This window comes from Takifugu rubripes, chromosome 12 (genome assembly GCF_901000725.2).
Source record: "Takifugu rubripes chromosome 12, fTakRub1.2, whole genome shotgun sequence".
Classification (NCBI taxonomy): Eukaryota; Metazoa; Chordata; class Actinopteri; order Tetraodontiformes; family Tetraodontidae; genus Takifugu; species Takifugu rubripes.
In genome coordinates, this window is record NC_042296.1 from 4,758,801 (window position 1) to 4,778,578 (window position 19,778).

A 19,778-nucleotide genomic window follows, 5' to 3' on the forward strand; every position below is an offset into this window, starting at 1 on the left:
TCCCGATAAACACTGCAAATATGCAAGTGTCAGTGAAAAGCTTTTCAGATGAAAGAGGAACAGAATTGTTCAACAGATTGCCTCTGATGACAAGTCATTTTTAAACTGTAAGTGGCTCCCTAAAATACAGAGTTTCATTAATGAGCCGGTTTAATTAAAAAGACAGACTGACTTTTCTTATGGAGTCTCCCCTCACTCTCGTTATCTGATCTGTGTTTCCTCACAGCCTGACAAAGCATCTGAGCGAGGGAGGAGCCGCCTGATTAATAATATCACAGATAAGAGATGGTTGATACTGGATCAGATTTTCCCATCTCATAAGTTTAGACTTTGTAATATGCGGCAAAACTGTAAATTTAATTTGTTTCACGCCGATCTACTCATGTTTGTCTCAATGGAAATGTCGTTTTCTGTACCATGTCTCTTGTGTGCTATAGCTGGCCTTTCTAGAGTGCAGGGAGGGGACTCGTCCGTCTGTCCCTTGCAGCTCCTGTTTTAGACCGGACCCTGTGACCTTCGCCTTCATTAAAATGGGCTACTGGAAAAAAAGGGGGGGATTCTCTGTGCACTTAAGATAGCTGATTGAACCAGCCTGGTCGGGGACATTTATAGGGCTGAAAGAATGAGCACAATTGGGATCAGATAATTTGGAAAGAGCTCAAAGACTTTTAAGTGATGCGATTTGAAGTGAAAAGTAGTCCAGGAGTTGGTAAAGGAATTGGATTAGTCACACATGAGCACTGTCTTCTGTGTGTTCAAGTGAGGAGACCCTCATAAGACGCGGCCAAAGACATAGTAAACAGGTTGACGGCTCTTCGGGCAGATTCTCTAATGCAATTTTCAGTGGCGGGCTGACCAAATACTGGCTGGGCCAACTTGTCAACTTGCTGTTTCTTCACCAAATAGACTGAAACCTGCAGCCAAATGTGCTTTGGTGCCATGTTGTCTGTCTGAAACTGAGGGAGTAATTTATGATTTATTTGGTTATGGTTCATTAGTGTGGAGAATTGGAAGCGGAGAGAATGAGATCTCTCCTTTTTTTCTTTTTTTGGAACCACACGCTGGGGCCATCTGCTCCTCCAGATTGCCCTTAGAATGTCACACGCTGCAGTAAATGTAGCATGGAGTGGGTCGAGGGGAAGGGGTTCCAACGCCGCCTCAACAGATCGGTGAAAGACAGTCAAACAGGACACTTGATCAGAGGGCTGGTTCGAATTAGCAGGTAGCCAAAGACGAAACCCGAGATCTATCTGGTAGTTTAAACATTTGTTGCTCAGCATCTGTTCGTTTAGTGGCCATAAAGGATTTCACACAGGCACCCAAACTAAACATCTCGCTTTCAAAAGGGCCTGTGATCAAACTGGGATGCCCATGAGTAAATAAATCTGGGGCCATGAGACAAAAGCTACGGTCAGCTCAGCTCAGACATGACACGCACACAAAAAAAGATGTTTGATCTAATTTACGAGAAGCCTTTTGTGCACCCGCTAAGCGCTGATCAAAAGCCGCTTAAGCACACACTGTCATCTTTTCATTTTCATAATTCTTTGTGTTAGTCACCTACCCCAGGAGGTGCAAATCAATAAGGGCTCCCAAGAAAACTGTGGCATTGACGGGAGCATTGCCTTCAGGGTGCTTGCTGCTCAGCTGCCTGCTCATTCTTTCAAGCACTGACACAATCTAGCTAGTGAGAGAATTTTTTTCTTCATTTTTTTAAAAAAAGTAGCAGCGTGCAAGATCAATAAAACATGGAGGGTAAATCCATTCTCTCCTAATAAGACTGTTAAATCATGAATTGTTTAGCTGATAAATGCTAAAATTTCCCTGTTTCTGTTGCAAGCATTAAAAATGGGCCTGCCTAACTGGGCCCGCTTGTACACGTTTTTAAGGCATTCCCCGAGTTTAGCTGCACCTACCTGTGTACTGCAGCACAAATCCATTGCTGCTGAGGGACGCGTCACTACGGAAAGCCAAGAAAAGCATGTTGGAGCTGCTTTCGATGTGATCTGGAACATCTGTGCCGTAGAAACTGCCCAGCAGGGGGCTGAGGGAGTCTGGCCCGTCGTAGATATGCAGGAAGTCATAGCTGGGCTCCAAACTAAACCTGGTTACAGAAGGGTCGAGACTCACACGGGGACTTCATGTGGCCAAACACATGTTTCAGCGTTGAGACACCTACTGGTTGAAGCTGAGAGCGATGACATAGTCCGGCGTGACGTTAACTGTCCAGTCGCACTCTCGGCCGTGCGGGTAAGGTTCAGGATAGTCTGGGGACAGGATCAGCCCGCTGGGGCCTGTAAGGTTCCCACCACAGGGAGCTACAGGGAGAAATATTCCATCATTGTCTATTTTCAAGTCCGTCGTCTGCTGTGTAGCAGTTCTTTCCCCCATCTGTGAAGTATAAGTGTCAACCCTGGAGAACAACGACGCGTAACAAACACAGCTAATGACCACTGACAGCCTTTACCCCGGCTTAGCCGGCACAAGTTGTCTCTCTTACTCACCCATACTCACCCTTTAGAGAAAAAAATGGCTCACGCTAATTAAGTTGAGCACTAATTAAAGAAGGCGGTCAAATTATAAGGTCTTAATTGCAGCTGTTAATTCACTGTTTTGCAGTGCACCGAGCGTGATCAGATATTAAAAGAGTAGAGCTCCGACTGAGAGGTTAGTGGCGCTGTGGAGAAAGGATAATCAGATTTCTATTGGTTGCAGCGACTGTGGGAGCCGAACACATCCATCAGCCTGCCACTTAGGTTTCACTTAAGGGGTCTGTTGAGTAATCACATTAAGAGTGTGCATTGTCTACCTTGATTGCAAAAGTCTGAAAAGTCTGGGAATGATGGAGAACAGCATTAGGCAACAAAATATCCTTGACGTTATAACGTTCTTTTAAGGCTTTGCTAATTTTATCACTTTCAAATTCTATAACGCTTTCACGGTGATATATGTTTCCATAAAACGGCATGCTGGGTAATATTAATCAGGACCAAGTCATGTGCACGTGCATGACACGAGGATGCATAGAAGCGGCAGGTACCTGTGCACGTGGGCGGGTCTGGCTGCCAGAAATACCGGCCGCTGATCTCAGTGCAGACGATTCTTTTGGCCCCCTGCAGGATGTAGCCTGGATCACACTGGAAGACCACCTGGTCCCCCGGCTCCCTGCTGTCCCCGCCGCGGGTCCCGTTAGTCGGCATGCCCGGGTCGTTACAGGAGGTCGCAGTGGAGACTGCAGGAATACGTTCAGTGGGTGAGAAGAATGAAGCTCGGACGCAGGACAATCCACGGGTGTGTGTGTGTGTGTGTGTTGGGGAACATTTCAGCATCGTGACATTTACTGCAGCGTCCTGCTGATGATAACAACACGGAACAGATCTGATTTACATTGACATTTCACCATAACTGCATTTCCACCGAACACATCAGACCAATGTGGTGCGGGCTGCAGCAATATGCTTTTTTCTCTGAGGGTCAAAGGTCAGACGGTGCCGCGTCTTGCGCCATCTAAACTCAGCTATACCTGCAACAGTAGTTTTGTAACTGGATGAAAGGGTGTGAAAATATAGCCCAGAATCATTCCGATAGCCTCCCGTGATGTCTAAATGATGTCTAAAACGGGTTCTGCTAATCTGAACGCACCATTACTTTAATTACTTTAATGAAACATTTCGGAAGGACCATTCAGTTTTATGTCTGCAGCCAAAAAACTCTCTCTCTCTCTCTCTGTGTATGTGTGTGTGTACACACTCCTTTCCTGTGACCCATCAACCTGCCTGCTCACCAGAGAACTGCAGAGCGAAGCCCTGCTTGCTGGTGAAGAAGTCCGTGGTGAACTGCAAGGTGATGGTGTTGAAGGTGCTGTGCGCGTCCTGGGGCAGCGCCGAGCCGCTCAGCTCCCTCAGGAGGACCCCTCCTTCGTTAGGACCGTCCCATATCCGAAGCACATCATGGACCTCCTCCGTGTGGAAAACCAGGAAATGCAGACTGTTGAAAAGAGCAAAAGAATGTCAAACACCTATATAGGGGTAATAAAGCATTAGATATTACAAAGCGGGGCAGAAAGGGACGTTTGATGGTAGAAGTTGGTTTCCAACACCCAAAACCCAAAAAAAAAGAAATTCTGATTAAAGGAGGAACTCAAATTATTGAGAAGACAAACGGTGGTTGAGGGCAACTGTAAAGGGGAGAAACAATAAGATCTGAATGTGAATCACAGACAGTTTATCCGTCACTTTCATTGGATGTTGTGCGATGTCAGCCAGGCAGATCCATCTGCCAAGGCATTATTAGCTTCAGTCTAGACCTCAGAGTGGGCCTGTCAAAATATCCACCCTTCACAACGCCACAAACAGCTGTCAGGCAGCTGGAGGTCGGCTAGATATGAAATACAGCGAATCAGTGTGTGTTTGTGTGTGTGTATTGGTCATAAGGAATATCTTGAAGACTTTAGCATGTGCAAGTGGCTGCTTTTTACCAGATTCTGAAGTCTAAAGGAATAGAAATGATTAATTTGGAAGAAAATGAGAGCGGTGAAGGAGGTAAAAGCTTTCTACATATGAACAGGATGTCAAACAACCCCCATGACAGCCTGCTGTGTCTTTTCTTGTTGCTTATTCTGGCGGCATCCCAATGAAATTGAACACACCGGGAACACAAAAGCGCTGCGGTTCCTTCTGCTCCGGTTCTGTTCGCCACATATTTGTTGGCAGATTCTTCCTCTGTAACGCTCTAACTCCATCCACAGCCATGATCTCTTGAATTATGGGTGATCGGTGGATCTACCCTTCAGTCGACCATGCTGGACAGATCAGATGAAGACACAAGGTGAATGGCAGAAAGCCAGCAGGTTTTAAATGGTGTGTGTGTGTGTGTGTGTGTGTGTGTGTGTGTGTGTGTGTGTGTGTGCGTGTTCTTAACTTTGTTTTCTTTTTAATTAAATCTAATTCCAACACTACCTCTGGAACCTCCAGATCCACCCAACTTTGATTTTATGGATAAAAGACTTTTTAATGGACCAACACCAGCAGGTGTTCTCAAATGGTTTTAATTCCATTAAACTGGTTTACACAGGGCTCCCCATAGGGTTGTACCCCCTTCCACCATTCTGTTCTCTCCCTACACCAATAAAAGACTCATCCCCTCCCTAAATTACGCTGATGCCATGGCCCTGGTGGCCTACATGTTCTCACCAGCACCAAAGTTAAGTTCCAGTTAAAAACTCAGTAATTCCAACTGCAAAAACAGTCCTTTCAGATTATTTGGTCCTTGTGTATTTTGTGTGTTATATAAACATGTATATACATATTTACAATAATGCAATAAACAATAAAGTATCTATGCTGTTCCCGTGTTCTTTTCTTTATCGTATTGGTGAGGTTAGGTAAACACAAAGTCAAAACAAACACTGGCTCTGATAAAGATCACTGCTCTGTTCAGTACTGATTGGAAACAAAAAGAGAAAAGTAAGCCGACCTAAAGCTCACACATTCCGTGCCAGTGCTTTCTCAACTGGAAAACCCACAAATCACATGATGGCCTCTCTGGCATCTGGGCTCCCTTAATAGTTGGAGAAATTATGTTGGCATGTGGGAGGAGATGGAAATGCTTCTGGCACCGTTGGTCCCTTCCCTGGATGTGCACTCCTGCTCTGGCTAAAGCTAATTTGCTAACCCCAACTGAATGACCTTCATTATTATCAGCTCAACGATGAGAACAGAAAATGCACTGTCGCAAATTGGAACATCTCGGCTTCAACCTTTCGGTTGAGCATCCTTCCACTCACCCTCTGCTGGGTAAATCCAACAGGGCCCGTTATGTTAAAACACTTACAGGATTTCCGGCTTTTGAACCGAGCAGTCTGTTGAGCTCTTTTTCTCCACGAGCTGAAGCTCATCTCATTATACATTGCCCGAGTAGCACTGGTGCCAAAATGTCTTTTAAACTTGTTGAATGGTGCCTCTTGTCTAGTCACACAGACAAAGTGGCTCTTGCCGGTTATGTATATGTACTTGTATGCCTTACGCATGCATTGCCCCAAGCTGCAGATGATGCAGAGGAGAAACAGGGACCGGATGATATGTTGGGTTGAGCGTAAAGGTTCCCACCATTTCTGCATAATTGGTGTCAGACTCAGATTCCTATATTGTCTGATGTGTGTGCCGCAGCCGGAGGCTCCTCAGCAATGTGTTGTGCGTGTGGATGTAATGTACACAACTTACTTGACAAGACCAGTGGGGGGAAAAGAGCCTTCATGACACAAACCAGTGCAGGCAGGAGCACCGGTACAACCTCATGCTGATGTACTCTGATAGATGTATTTGAAGTACACGTCACCCTTACATGCGGGCATTAGCATCCGTGTGTGGAAAACAGATGCAGGTACAGTGATGCATGCAAATATGCCGCGTATACTACAGTTTGAGTGGGGAAACAGAATAAAGCGGCGGAGAGCTCACCAATGAATTCAACAAAGGTGAAGATTATGCTACACAAGATGGTACGCCTCCAAAATGAAATGGTTGGGTTCCATACCCTTACCAGCATAGACTTCCCTGTGCAAATTAAGCTTCAAAGACTATTTCCTGATGTGCACATATTGCATAAATATTTGAGGAGCTCACTTGTGTAAACACTTATGTGAATGTATAGCTACAGCATGTGCGGGGCGGCCCTGAACGTGCAACTGAGAATAAAAGATGCCTCCAAGGATTCGCATGAACACTGTCTGTGTCGGGCATCTGCCGTGTGCTGGATGGGTGCCGGTGAGCTGGCAGGCCTCACGTCGCCATGCAGCCCTCAGAACAGTCAGACATCAAACAGCATCGCGCTGGGTCGTCTGATTTATGTGTGAAGGGAGATTGAACGGTGGGTGAACACAAGAGTTTTGGTGAGAGAAGAGGAAATGGAGGGTACCTGGGGATCATTTTTCTTATATTTCCTATAGAATAGATTTTCTTTTCTGGGAATCAAGGCACTGTTCAAATAGAATCTAAAGTCAGCCTTAACAACCTGGATAAATTCAACTGGAGCCTCTGAAAATGTGTTTAGCATTTGATTTTTGTCAATACATCTAATAATTTAGCTGCCATTATTATTATTAAATGTAAAGTATGGAAGCAACGGAGCTACATTCATCTCTCTGATGTTCGATCTTATATGTTCTCTACTATGTGATACGTTCCTCAGTTTCACCTGCTTTTGCTTGTTGGCTCATTTTTGAACCCGATGTCATTTGAAACCGGGGCCACTATCCTGATTCCCAAATGAGCCAACGTCAAATGTGAATTGATTATGGATGGGCCACGATGAAAAGCTGCATTTAACTACTCCGTCATCCACTAAAACAGACGGATGGTGAGGGGAATATGGAATAAGTGCTACAAAACACACATCATTGATGGTAGAAATGTAAGAACAAGGAGAAAATGTTGCAGTCTGTCATAGTTCACTTTAGTGATAACATTGTGTTCTGAACTGCTGTCTTACTAAAGTCTCTAAAGTCTCCCACATGCCAGACTTTCTGTCAGGGCTCTGCCTTAAGGCCCTTTTTGGATAAGACTTCTCACCGTAACAAATGAAAAGTTTCCCTATATGATATACATGTGTGGCTGGTCTGGATGCAAATCATTTAATGCACAGCAAATATCAAGTCAGCTTTTTAATAAAACAAGAGGCTCCGAGTTGTGCAATATTGTAGTCCAATACAAATGAGGATCTCGGGAGAAATAAGGGGAAGAAAAATGTCTTCACAGCGTTTAAGGTTTGTTGTTGCTTTAAAGAATGTAAGAACAGAACAGAGCATACCTGCGCATCTAGACACCCCTAAAGCTGCTTCTGGAATCGTACATGTGCAATGTTTCAGTCGAGCATCTATGGCATTGGATGAGCGCCGGTGCTGCCTTTGGCACTCTGGACCACAGAGTCCAATGTCAACATCTGGGCATCAGGCACCACCCTTGGTGTGCATCTTTACTGTGGTGATGGGAGTTACATGTGAATTGTCAAGACTGGTTCCACGGCACCAGCGAGGTCAGGTAGAGCTGTGACGCTGCCCCAGGACTGTAAGCACACACTGGTAGCCCTTGATTATGCCGATGACACCACATTATTCTTTAAGACGCCCAACCAACTCCAGGAAGCTCTGTCCAGACAGTGAAGCCAGTAAGTCAGGCCTTTAGACCAAATGGTCCAAGAGTGAAATCTTGATTCTGGTAGATGTTCCTGGTCCAGTTGGAGAGGACGAGCAAACATCATCAAAGGGGACTAAATAACAAAGGATATTTTTCTGTCCGTCTCAAACTACTGCAAGCTGCCAGTCAGTGAGCTGCACTGTAGTTTGTAGTGTGATTTATGTGGAGGACAGAAACAAGTCATCAAATCAACAAATCCAAAGTGACAGAGGTGCATCGGTGCAGGGGGTTGGGCTTGACAACAGGACTGGTTGGACGATGAAGTGATGGATCTTGGGTAGCTATCCCTCCACTGGGGCCATGCACTGCAGTGTGTAGTTACGCAGAACCCTGCATTATTAATCCAGGTACAAGTCCAACATGCTTGCCTGCTGCTGCAGATCTGATTTGCCTGCAGTCTGAAAAGAAGACCACAGAGGAGTAAAGAGGACATCTGTATCTCTGGGATTAGCGAAATGTGGAATCATTGAGAGTTGAGTTTTGAAGTTTATGGCTAAGGGCTCTCTTTACACTTGTCCCCTTTCTTAATGAGATAAAATAGCTCAGCCAACAGTCAGAGGAATCACCCCGAGGAGATGCAGTGGAAAAGATTCCTGTTTTTCTCTCTTTGTTTTTTTTTTCCTCTAGCCTTCCCTCATCTCTGGCTCTCCTTCAGGTTTCACCTTTTTCTCTAAAGGGATTTTTGTTTTTTTCTGACCTGGTTTGTGAATCTGAGGACAACAATGCAGATTGTATTACTATTGACATGGGTCATTTGAGAAAGGGGGTTGAACCAATAGAGCATTTATGAACATTTAGCTCAACTTGCAACAATTCATCTTGAAACGTTATTTATTCTCTATTTCTTTAATGTATTTTATTGTCACTAATATGTTCAAAAGAAAATTAAATTAAATGTTTCTTTGTATTAATGAGAGGGATACAGAGAACCAGATTGTCTCAGCTGAATACAAAATAGCCCTGCTGCATTGGCAAGTCCGGTGGGTCTTCAGAATGTGTCTATGTGTGCATGAAGATTATAAATAAATAATTATGAGCTTGTGAGTCTGTGTCTGTGTGAGTGTGTGAGACGGGGGATACTGGGGAGGCAGCGAGGAAACCAGAAAAAGGGGAGCTGCATCCGACAAAACGTACACCTAACGTGCGATTCCTCACAGCTAATTGAGATTACACAAAGAGCAGCATCTCGCCGAGCACGATGCTCCCCGTCACGTGTGGACGTGGCCTCGGTGTGACCGTGCCCGTGGGACGATCCTTCCAGGCTAATCCAAACCAGGTTTTAAAAAGACGCTGAGTGCACATGCCAGCGAGGCGACATATGGGGTGGTTATTAATACAGCTGTGCCACAGGAAGCTTTTGTTAGTGTATTGCACGGGATAAGAAGAAGGGTGTAATAAAATGTAAGCAGTATTATCAGAGATATGAGCTGGTATGTGGTTGGAGAAGGTTTGACTTTGGGAAATGAATCTGCATATTTAGTAGAGGTTAAGAAACAGTGACATGAGCTGCTACTAGGAAAGTTAGTATGTGAGGATTCGCTTAAGCTAAGGCGTAATAGAATAAAACTAAATAAACAGAAGACAACCACACATCTGGTACAGACACTAGCAGCCTCAATGCTGGGTTCTTGCTGTAGAGGCCAACTTTAGAGCAGCAGTGTAATAAAAGAAATACATGTGTTTCTCAATACAAGTGAGTAACTTCAAAACCCAGGCAGGCGCTATAAACTCCAATGAATGAATTTGAAAGAGTATTAATTAAGCTCATGGCTCACCTGTTACATTAAAGGGTTTATTTGCCTGATATTCTGTTTTAGTACTATGCCAAAAAACAGCTTCATTGCTCTGTGGGCTTTTTTAACATCCCTTTTTATAAAATAGTACCCACTGGATGCAAAAGGGGGAAATGGCTCATTACCTTCCCTATTGGCACTTGTCTCTTTTCATTTTCTTGACCTCTTTAGCCCTTTCAGGGTCACAGGGAGGCTGCTGGTGCCTATCCCAGCTGCATATGGGTAAAGATGGGATACAACTCTGGATGGGATGCCAGCTCATCCCCGGGGCCCATGCCAGGGTACAGTATCTTGCTCAAGGGTACCTGTGTGCAGTGCTCTGAACATGTCCTGTCACCTAAGCCTTACTACCAGAAGACCTTCTGTCTTTTGTCTGCACCGGGGATGAAACCTGGAACCCTCTGGTTAGTTAGTGCTTTTTATTAGCACTATTCTTTTTAATAATGCCTCTGTGTTTGCATCCAACTCTCCGTCCGATGTATATTCTTGTTCAGTCAATATCTCTTCCCAAATCCAGATTGTTGACTTTTAAGGTGCGTTCCTTCACATGACAGGGCTCCCAGTCCACCTCCTCACAAACACAGTAGAGTTTGATTGCTGAGCTACCGTCAGCCGCATCATTCCACACAGCAGGATTCCCTGAGCTAATGCATTGCAAATTTCAGCTTAATAATGAATTACACGGGAGGGATCAAAGGCAAGGATGCGGAACATGGCTTACAGAGGAATGCTAGGCACCGTGAAGTGGTTCAGGCACTAATGAACCCAAACTAGCAATCGCACAGGGCCAACGAGCGCCAGATGTGTGAGCTCGGGGATGACATGAACAGGAAAACAGATCAATAAAAAACAGTGCTTGGATCAGAGGGTATAATTTGCCATGTCATGGTGCAGAGATTGAATTACATGAATATTGTGGCGTAGGGGATGATTTGTTGGGCTCAACGAAGGCAAAGTGTTTCTGATAAAAGTGCGTGGAAGGACTGACAATTTAAAATACTGTTAAATTCCATGTTCGCCTTTCAGTTGAATTCAAGGAACTGTGCAAGGAAGCAGCTTAAAAACAGGGTTTGTAGCTGGAATTCTGTGGTGATGTTCCATTCATGTTGAATCACCACAACAAAAGGCTCTGCTGTTTATTATACACATGCAGATGAGCATGTGATCTTCTAGGAATCATTAATCCAATTTAAAAGAAGAGACAGATTTAAGCCCCCCCCCTCCCATTTGAGCCATGCATTGTGTTATGTGCCTCCTCCACATGTACATCACACCACATATTCTCCAATGTTGCTTGTTTGTGTACAGCATACAAGCTTAAAGGATTAATATATTTATGCTACTAGCGTGCTTCAGTGCGTGTGGACCGTTAATACTGATGCTTTCAACGCCACTGTCTCCTGGCTTGGGGCTTAATGGCATCCATTTAAGAGTTCCTAAGACATAAAAACTTGCCACAGGCATTTTTCTGTTCACTACGATATGTCTGGCAACGTATTAAAAAATGCAGTGTGATCGTTATGATTCCATAAACCCCATCAGGAGATTGTGGGCTGGTTGGAGGTAAAGAACGTCATGTACTATGCTTTAATTGACAATGCTAATGTCCAGCTAAATGCTTTGTTTCAATTAGCTGCACATCATGCAATATTAAGCAATACCAGCTAATTAAAGGAGAATATACAGAAGGACTTTTTCCCCCTGAAAGGCCAAGAGCATAAGCACGTGTGTTTAGGCTGCAAATGGGCTCTACCAGCATGTGTGTGTAGGAAAATGCAAAAACACATGCAGAGACAGCGAGTGGTGGATGCTACGCCATCCAGGCAATTATCTGGCAGGATCCTTAAAGAAAAAACAATAATAACCCAATGGTAGCAGTCTAAAAAATAAAAAAGATCCCGTGCACTGTGAGATATGGCATTAGTGAACTATAATATAAGCTAAATAAAATTTAAAAAAAGATACTCACAGTAGCCAGAATTAGAAGCGCTTGCAGGATTTTCTCTTCAACAATTAAATAAAAGTAAAGAAATGCACCTATATGCAAACGTTATAGCTTAAATATACTTGACTTTGATGCAAGTTTCAAGTTCAGCGGCCCCGGGGGGAGGGGGTTTCCTGAAGGACAAACTCAACAACCAGCCAATGGGAACTCACAAAAGATTGATTGCCAACTGTGAAAGCGGTGAACTCCGCTGCAATAAAGTGAAATAAAAAACCTCTCTGTGTGCTAAATTGAAAGTATGTCAAAAAGCGTTGGAGTCAAGTCCAGAGAAAAAAAATCATTTAAAAAAAAGGGGGGGGGGTGATTGCTGTTCAGACCTGATGGTGCTTCCAGGGGGCGCCTCGATGGTCCATACGCAGTGCAGGTTGTGCTCATATGGGGCTGGGTATCCTGGAGATAGGATTCGACCCGAAGGCTCATTCTTGATGGTTCCCCCACACTCAGCTGAAAAGAGTTGGAAAAACAGGTCAGCCTTATGAAAATAAGATCAATGAGGACATATTGCACGGTTCACAAACTCTGTGCACACACTCAGATTCCTCCCATTGGCGTAAGTTGTGGACACAGCACTTGTGCAGATGAGGATGTACTTCATATTACTGGACGACAGCAGACAGATCATCTAACATAATATACGTTGAGCAACAACTACCAATGGCCTCGTCTTTTTACCTTTGAGAGCTTGGTCCAAACGTGCCTACGGCTTTGGTGTAAGTGCTGGTCAGACGACAATACACCTCATGTGTTTCATCACACTTCAAGGCTACAGAAAGCACCCAAAGTACGCTCAGTGTTTCATAAAATTGCCAAAGACGGAAATGCCCTTCAACGGTACCACAAAGCCAAATCAGAGGCCAAATCATCTTGTCAAGAATGGAGTTTCCTTTCAAGCCGGAGTAATGAATTGCCTTCGGAAAGAAGCTGCAAGCGAAAAGCAATTTTCCGTCCCCATTCAATTACCACCTTCTGCCCTTATCCTGGAAAAAAATATCTAAAACATTAAAAAAATATATATATTTGCCAAACACCTGAGACTCCAGTTTTCCCTCAAATCTGAAACCATCTCAGCTAAAGAGAGGAAAGCAAGTGTTCTTTCATTCTTTCCCCCTGAGAGGAAAATAGATCATTCCGAAAGGAGGGAAATGGAGGATTCACATTAATGATGATGATGGCGCCGATGGAGGAGTGCAAAATCCATCTGTGGAAAGCAGACAAGGGAATCAAAAGAGCGGAGATGGTTGGCAAACAAAGGCCGCCTGAGAAGGGAGGACTTAACCAAAAAACTATGGAAGCAAATTAGCATAATTCCGTGTACAGAAGGATGAGCGCTAGTTTCTGCAGACTGAAAAGTCAACAGACGCCTGTATAAAACTTTTGAAATTTGTCTTTTTGGGTGTCTGTAAAACCCCCACGCGATGTGAACGACACACGGATTTGGTCCACCGTAGCACAATTTGGAGATGATTTGATTTTAGTGGAAATCTTTACATCTTCCCGTTCTTCTTTTGCCGATGCCACGACCACGGAGTGTAAATTCGAGGTTTCAGCCCTCGAAGTTCCGAAAACAGATCCTTTTGTGATAAAGAAGCGGTGCAGTTGTCATTGTCTGGTGTTTAGTGGTCCCAAAAACAGTTGGAAGAAGCAGCTGTCATCTTTGCTTTGTACCAAAAAAGAGAGGAGAAATCTGAAAATCAGATCTATAGATTTGAACTTTTTCTTGTCGTATCCATAAACTGTTGTCTCCATTTTCTTCTTTGCCTCCAATCCAGTTAATTTAGCATCCGAACCTCAGGTTACCCAGGAAACATTACATTTCCCTCCAGTTTTCCACTCACTTTCACGCTGTTTGGTTCCCTGCCTGCCATGCCCATCTCATCTATGTTCAGCATGCAAAATCACTGCAGGATAATAATATCACTATTACAAACAGTCTGCTCCCCAAACTCGCACCCGAGCTATCATCTGTGGTGAAAGGGGGCGCAGGGACGACAAACATGTTCAGAGATACACAGTCTCCAGAATGCTCTTTGCACCTAGAGATGAAATTACCTGCCAGTTTGGTTTGAAATAGGAAGCAGGCAATGCTTTATAATCACCTGGGCCAATTTCAAAGAACCAACATGACGCCCATTTTCCTAACTGAGCTTCTGGCTGCTTCCTGTGAGGCAAAAACGTCAAAATGAAGACGATCTCAAAATGAACGCTGAGGTTGCTGTCGTGACTCCATGCAGGCTGTCTTAGGCATGTCTTAGACTGTTCACATATCTAGAAATAACCAATTTAATAATTCAGCGGCAACATTGTCGATTTTACTTAGAAGGGAGTCCAAACCTGAAATTGTTACTGGGAACACGTTTGTTGCAAGTGTGTGCAAGAGAACAGTGAAAAACGTAAGCTTCAAGTACAGAAAAAGACAGAAAACAAGAAACCCTGTGGCAAAATGGTGTCTGTAACCAAAATTGAGTCTCACTTCAACAACACAGACCTTGAAAGCGACTTGCAGAATTCAGAGCTACTGATAGCGTGTGACGCTAAAGAGATCGGTGCGGCTTTCGAGCACATATCACCAGTCTACCAGCAGACAGCATTATTTAACTTCAGCAAGTCTGCTAAACTTGATAAAGTAAGTTCGATTAACCCTTCGGCAGTATGGGAGATTTCATTTGCCTCATGCTAACGATTTTGCAACCCTGTCTTTCTATCCTATATGGTGTAAATGTTGCCATTTTGCCCCTTTGCATCAATAGAAAATCTGCCTAACTTTACAAAGTCAGCCTCTATGGCAACCGATGTTCCCACACCACTCGTTTCACTCACCAACGCAAAGAGGGAGTGGGCTGTCCCACGACCTCCTCTCCCCCCTCAGGCAGGTGAGCACTTCGGGGCCCTTCAGCATGTATCCAGGGTCACAGCTGTACAACACTGTGCTCCCTGCAAAATGACCCCTGTCCTCCCTCTTGTAGCCAAACTGGGGAACTCCTGGATCCTCACACTTCACCAGCTCAAAACCTTAAAAACAGACAAAGAAATTAAAACCAAAAATCGGAGGGGGGGTTGATGAGAAAACCCATAAGTTGGCAAGACAAAGGCAGGAAACTTTAGCCTGTTATGTAAAGAAATGTAGGCGCCAGTATTTGTGTGTGTTACTCACTAATGAAGTGCAGTTCAAAGCCTTTACTGGTGTTATCCGCATTGCTGATGAACTCGAGCCACATGGAGTTGGAGGTGGAGTTCAGGGTGGTGTCTAGCAGCTCGCTGCCTGTAAACACCCCCAGCAGACGAGCCTTATTACTGCTGCCATCAAAGACCTGGATAGGACAGAGGGGGGGGTGGGAGGAATTGAGATTAGACCGCCGAATGACATGTTAACAAGGCACACGCACGGGGAGAAAACGCCTCCGCCACCCCCTCCACCCCGCCGCCTCACCCTGAGCATGTCGTCCTCTTCGAGCCTGAAGTCGCGCGCTCGTAGCTGGATGCCTTTGCCAGGCTGCGTCTGGATGGAGTAGATGCACTCGTGGTTGTTGCCGTAGTAACCGGGGTAGTTGGGCGAGAGCAGCACCCCTTGCATGCCTGTCACGGACGAGCCGCATTCGGCTAGAGAAAAAGAGAGGGAGCAGGGGGGAGAGAGGGGGAGAAAGCCGGGAGAAAGAGGGTAGGAGAGGGGAGAAAGTGGTGATGTTGAGGAGGTTCACGGGACCCGTCAGTCATCTGGGGCTATTTATTGAAACCATCATCAGGCGGGGGGGGGGCGACATGGGCGGCCGACACACCTGAGTGATGAGCTTGTCCTCATTGTAATGGCAACGCAATTTGAATACAATTAACAGTTATTTCAGCTCCATTTGGAAAATTGCCCTTTTTTTTTTTTTTTACAGAATCACTTCAGGGAAAGAAAAAGGAAGAAATGAAAGAGCAGAAATCAAATGAGAAAGGCAGCCAAAATTTCCAGTCATGACTGCGGAAAGTTCATGGTCCCACTTTTTATTGAAATGTTAGACGGCGAGGGGAAATAACAGAAGGCTCCCATAAATAAACCGTTGTAATTATGGATAAATATGCAACAACAAAAATAGTTGTTAACAGAGCTTTGTAAGGAAACGACTTAAATGCTCACGGCAAGCATTTACATACAAATCGGCTGTTACTGGTGTGAGAAATGAAAACAAATGTGACCAAATTGTATTAATCATGCTGCAGTATCTGGTTTTTGCACTAAACGCCGCCACTATAACGCTCATAAAAGATGCATTCAAGCGGCCCGTGCTGATTTCTTTCAGCCAGCAACGGCGAAGGGGAGGAGGGCAGGGTGATTCGGATGCAAAGAAATAAAGCAGGGGACCACCTACCAACGCACCTTGGCAGAGGGGAGCTCCACACCCGCCTCCTGCCACCTAAGCAAATCAACCTCGCCGGACCCTCCAGTCGGTAACCCGGGAAACAGGAGAAGATGAGGGCATCACCCACACCGTACTGGAGGCCTTTTCTGGTGCTGTAAGGTGGGATGCCGGGGTCCTCACATGGCTCTAAATCATATTCTGTCAAATAAAAAAAAAAGAAAACCAGGTGAGCCCAAGAAATATTGAGTATTACTTGTTTAAGATAAATAGGCTTTAAGCCATGAATGTTTTCCTCAATGAATGATTGCTTTATTCATTTTTGAGGGGCTAAACTCGGTACCCGAGAAAGTGATGTTGAAACCCTCGTAGGAAACGGAGAAGTCAGACAGAAAGCGGATCTGAGCTGTGTAGTTCCCAAACAGGCCTGCGCTGAGAGGAGGGGGCAGTGTGGAGCCCGTCAGCCTCCAGAGCGGCTGAGAGAAACTTCCATTCTCTGTTACCAGTAGATGATCGTGAGGGCTCTCCAGGTGGAAGGTGTGGAACGTGAACAAAACACCTGCAGAAGAACCAGAAAACATTCCATCAACACTTTTACATTTCTCAGTGGATTCAAGGGGCTTTTGCATACAAATGTAAAAACGTCAGTCAATGAGAGTCTGATAAAGGCGTTGCAAAGTGGAGTCATTGCTCTTCAAAAGGTGGTCTTATTCCTCCTTCAAAGTATCAGAGCTCTGGTTTCCAAGAGGCAGCCTACTCGGCTTAATCCAAAAGGCCACTTGGGGGGGGGGGGTAGAGGCGGTAGGTGGGTGTAACGCGGCTAGGGGAATTGAAATTGACTGCTGGTGTGTTGCTGCTAACCTTTGCCGTGAGAGGTCTCGATTACCCAGGTGCAGTTCAGGTTGTGGGGGTAAAAGTCTGGGAATCCAGGTGACAGGATGGTGCCCGAGCTACCCTGGATGTAACCTCCACACAGCGCTGCCGGGCGAGAGGCATCGGGAGACATCGAGGAAAAAACAGAGGGGAAAGGGACCAAAGATAAATAACGCTGCCTCAGAATGTGGTAAAAGGCGTCCGCTCATAAATACACATGCATCGATAGATGAGGGGAAATGGAAGCAGTAACATCTAAAGGCACTGAGGCCCATAAAACATTTATCTGGCAAAAAAAGGAGAAAGAAATCTGACAAACCCTTCAGAGTCCTCATCTTATATGAATTTTAGAATATGATGCAACATGAAGCAAAGTGCACAGAGCATTTTCTCATACGCCGTCGCGTGCAACAAACAACAATGACTTCAGCTTGAATCCCATTTCTGAAAAGGAGAAAATCTGGCAGGAGACTTTTCATTTTTAGGTCAATCCCAGGGAACGTACCATCACAGCTAGGCAGGGGACGACTCCACTGGAAATTCGGTTCACATTCCAATGGCTCTTTGTCACTGAGCGTGTAACCCGCCTCGCAGCTAAATGTCACCAAAGCGCCCACGTAAAAGTCATTGCCATGCCGCTGGCCATTGACGGGAATCCCAGGATCCACGCAGTGATCTGACTGTAACTGCAGAGCTGGGGGGGGGGGGGGTCAAAGTCATTTAGACATCCAACCATCTGCAAGTTAATTAACATTAGATCCTTTTCTCAATAGGTCAAGCACAGGTTAAAAAACTGTAAAAAGGCAGTTTGCTTTGCGAAAAAAACAATCAATCCTGATAAATTATTTAGTTCAATGTTCATTTTCAACAAATGAGAAGTGTCAGCTCCTCCTGCCTGCAAGACTTTCTGCCTAAGGAGGAGTTCTGAATTATTGAAACTTTGCAGAGTAAAAAGTGTAAAAGGTCGCTAGACGGCCGCACCTGCTTAAAAAATTTGGGTTAGGCTCTCCTAAAGGTTCTATTCACAGCTTGAGTCTGAACACGTGGGCTTCATGGTAACCTGAGAGCCTGCAGAGGCTGGAGGAGACAGGAGGAGCTGGAAGGATCGCATTTCTCGCGGTCCCGATTTGACATTTAACCGTGGGGTTTCATAGGGGGTTAAAAGGTCTTACTTTCATAACGGATTCGAAAGCCGACGTCGGAGTGGCTCTTGTCCGTCGAGAAGAGGAGGTACAGGAAGTTGGAGGTGCTGATGAGGAACTGGGGAACTTGGGTGCCCTGGTAGCTCCCAATTAGGGGTGAAGATGGAAATCGTCCATCGTGCACCTCAAGGACGTCATAGTTCACTTCCGTGCGGAACCTGTGAGCAGCGAATAGAAAAGGAATTTCAGCTTTAATGGGAAAATGACATCACTCCTAATGTTCCAGAAATATCAGCAGCATTATGATGAAAAAAGAAACCTAAAGCAACATTTTGGAGGGAAACTGATGTGTTTTAGAGACTCTTGACACATTAGATGATGCATCAATGCAGCATATACAGTATGCACGCATATGTGTGTGTGTGTGAGAGAGAAAGAGAGACGATCCACTTCATCCTCAAAGCCATGAATAAATTGGCTCACAACTGTCCTCTCGCTGATGACATTTCGCTATATTTTATTGATGTTACATAAAAATTAAAGAGCAACAAACATTTGTGTTGTATTCATTTTGCATGCCGCTCCGCAGTGGCGGAGACGAGGAAGGGACGCCGTCTCGAGGAAGAGCTTCAGTGGGACGTGGCACTGGAGCTCCGCGATCTCTCCCGCAAACAATGGAACAAATTACTTTCCCCTCATTTCTCCAGTTCCCTGTGCAGCCTTCACCCTCATTTCATTATTCAAGGTCTTATTTCAATCGTAAAGGACGAAAGTATCACATAAACACAGCAAAAGTGCACAAAGGATTTGTAAAATAAGGCAAAATAATGAAGCTCCCCATTACAACTTAGGCAATTTATGGGATCTTTAAAGTCCAATATTATTCCTGAAAGGCAAATGGAAGCTTCCTTTGAGTAGTAAAAGGACATTAAACAGCGATACTTTGCTATCGGTGTTGCTCACTTGTCAAAGATGATCTTGATGGGGTATCCCGGCGGAGCCTCAATAATCCATTCACAGTTAAGGGCCTCCTTATAGAGCTCGGGCCAGCCAGGGGAGAGGATGATCCCACTGGGAGCCTTTAGATGTCCTCCACATGGGGCTTAGAGAGCGAAACAGAGAGGGGTCATGGGGGGGGGGACACAGAGAGACTGAATTATGCATGTCTTCTCCAGCTGATGTATGACAACGTCCATTGATGATCCCATGCATCAGCCAGGGCTCATCCCATTTCTTTAACTGCATGGGGTCTATTTAATGTAAATTGGAGACAGCCCGCTTCAAGGTTAACCACTTCCGCTCAGGACGCACCTGTTACTGCGCGTGCCTGAGCGCAAGGGCGCGTTACATTAGCATGTGCACGCTGCCCCCACCGTCTCTCACCGAACCCCTCCCGGAGAGGGTGCCGCTGTCATCTCCATCAAGAAAAGAGGAAT

General features: G+C 45.1%; 1 protein-coding gene across 3 annotated transcripts in view; it reads right to left on the bottom strand.

Annotated features, from left to right (window-relative positions):
- csmd2 (CUB and Sushi multiple domains 2) overlaps positions 1–19,778 on the bottom strand; it is a 152,354-nt gene that overhangs the window by 46,415 nt on the left and 86,161 nt on the right. For all 3 annotated transcript variants that reach the window (XR_003890235.1, XM_029845027.1, XM_029845028.1), the window contains exons 17-30: positions 19,306–19,444; positions 18,373–18,560; positions 17,706–17,894; positions 17,189–17,305; positions 16,671–16,886; positions 16,340–16,528; positions 15,418–15,587; positions 15,142–15,298; positions 14,808–14,999; positions 12,308–12,434; positions 3,785–3,987; positions 3,041–3,232; positions 2,180–2,318; positions 1,917–2,104 (exon numbers count right to left, since the gene is read on the bottom strand). Coding sequence is in view for 2 of the 3 variants with exons in the window: in XM_029845027.1 (XP_029700887.1) it covers positions 1,917–2,104; positions 2,180–2,318; positions 3,041–3,232; positions 3,785–3,987; positions 12,308–12,434; positions 14,808–14,999; positions 15,142–15,298; positions 15,418–15,587; positions 16,340–16,528; positions 16,671–16,886; positions 17,189–17,305; positions 17,706–17,894; positions 18,373–18,560; positions 19,306–19,444 (2,406 nt within the window). In the remaining variant the exon portion in view is untranslated. The remainder of the gene's footprint in view (positions 1–1,916; positions 2,105–2,179; positions 2,319–3,040; positions 3,233–3,784; positions 3,988–12,307; positions 12,435–14,807; positions 15,000–15,141; positions 15,299–15,417; positions 15,588–16,339; positions 16,529–16,670; positions 16,887–17,188; positions 17,306–17,705; positions 17,895–18,372; positions 18,561–19,305; positions 19,445–19,778) is intronic.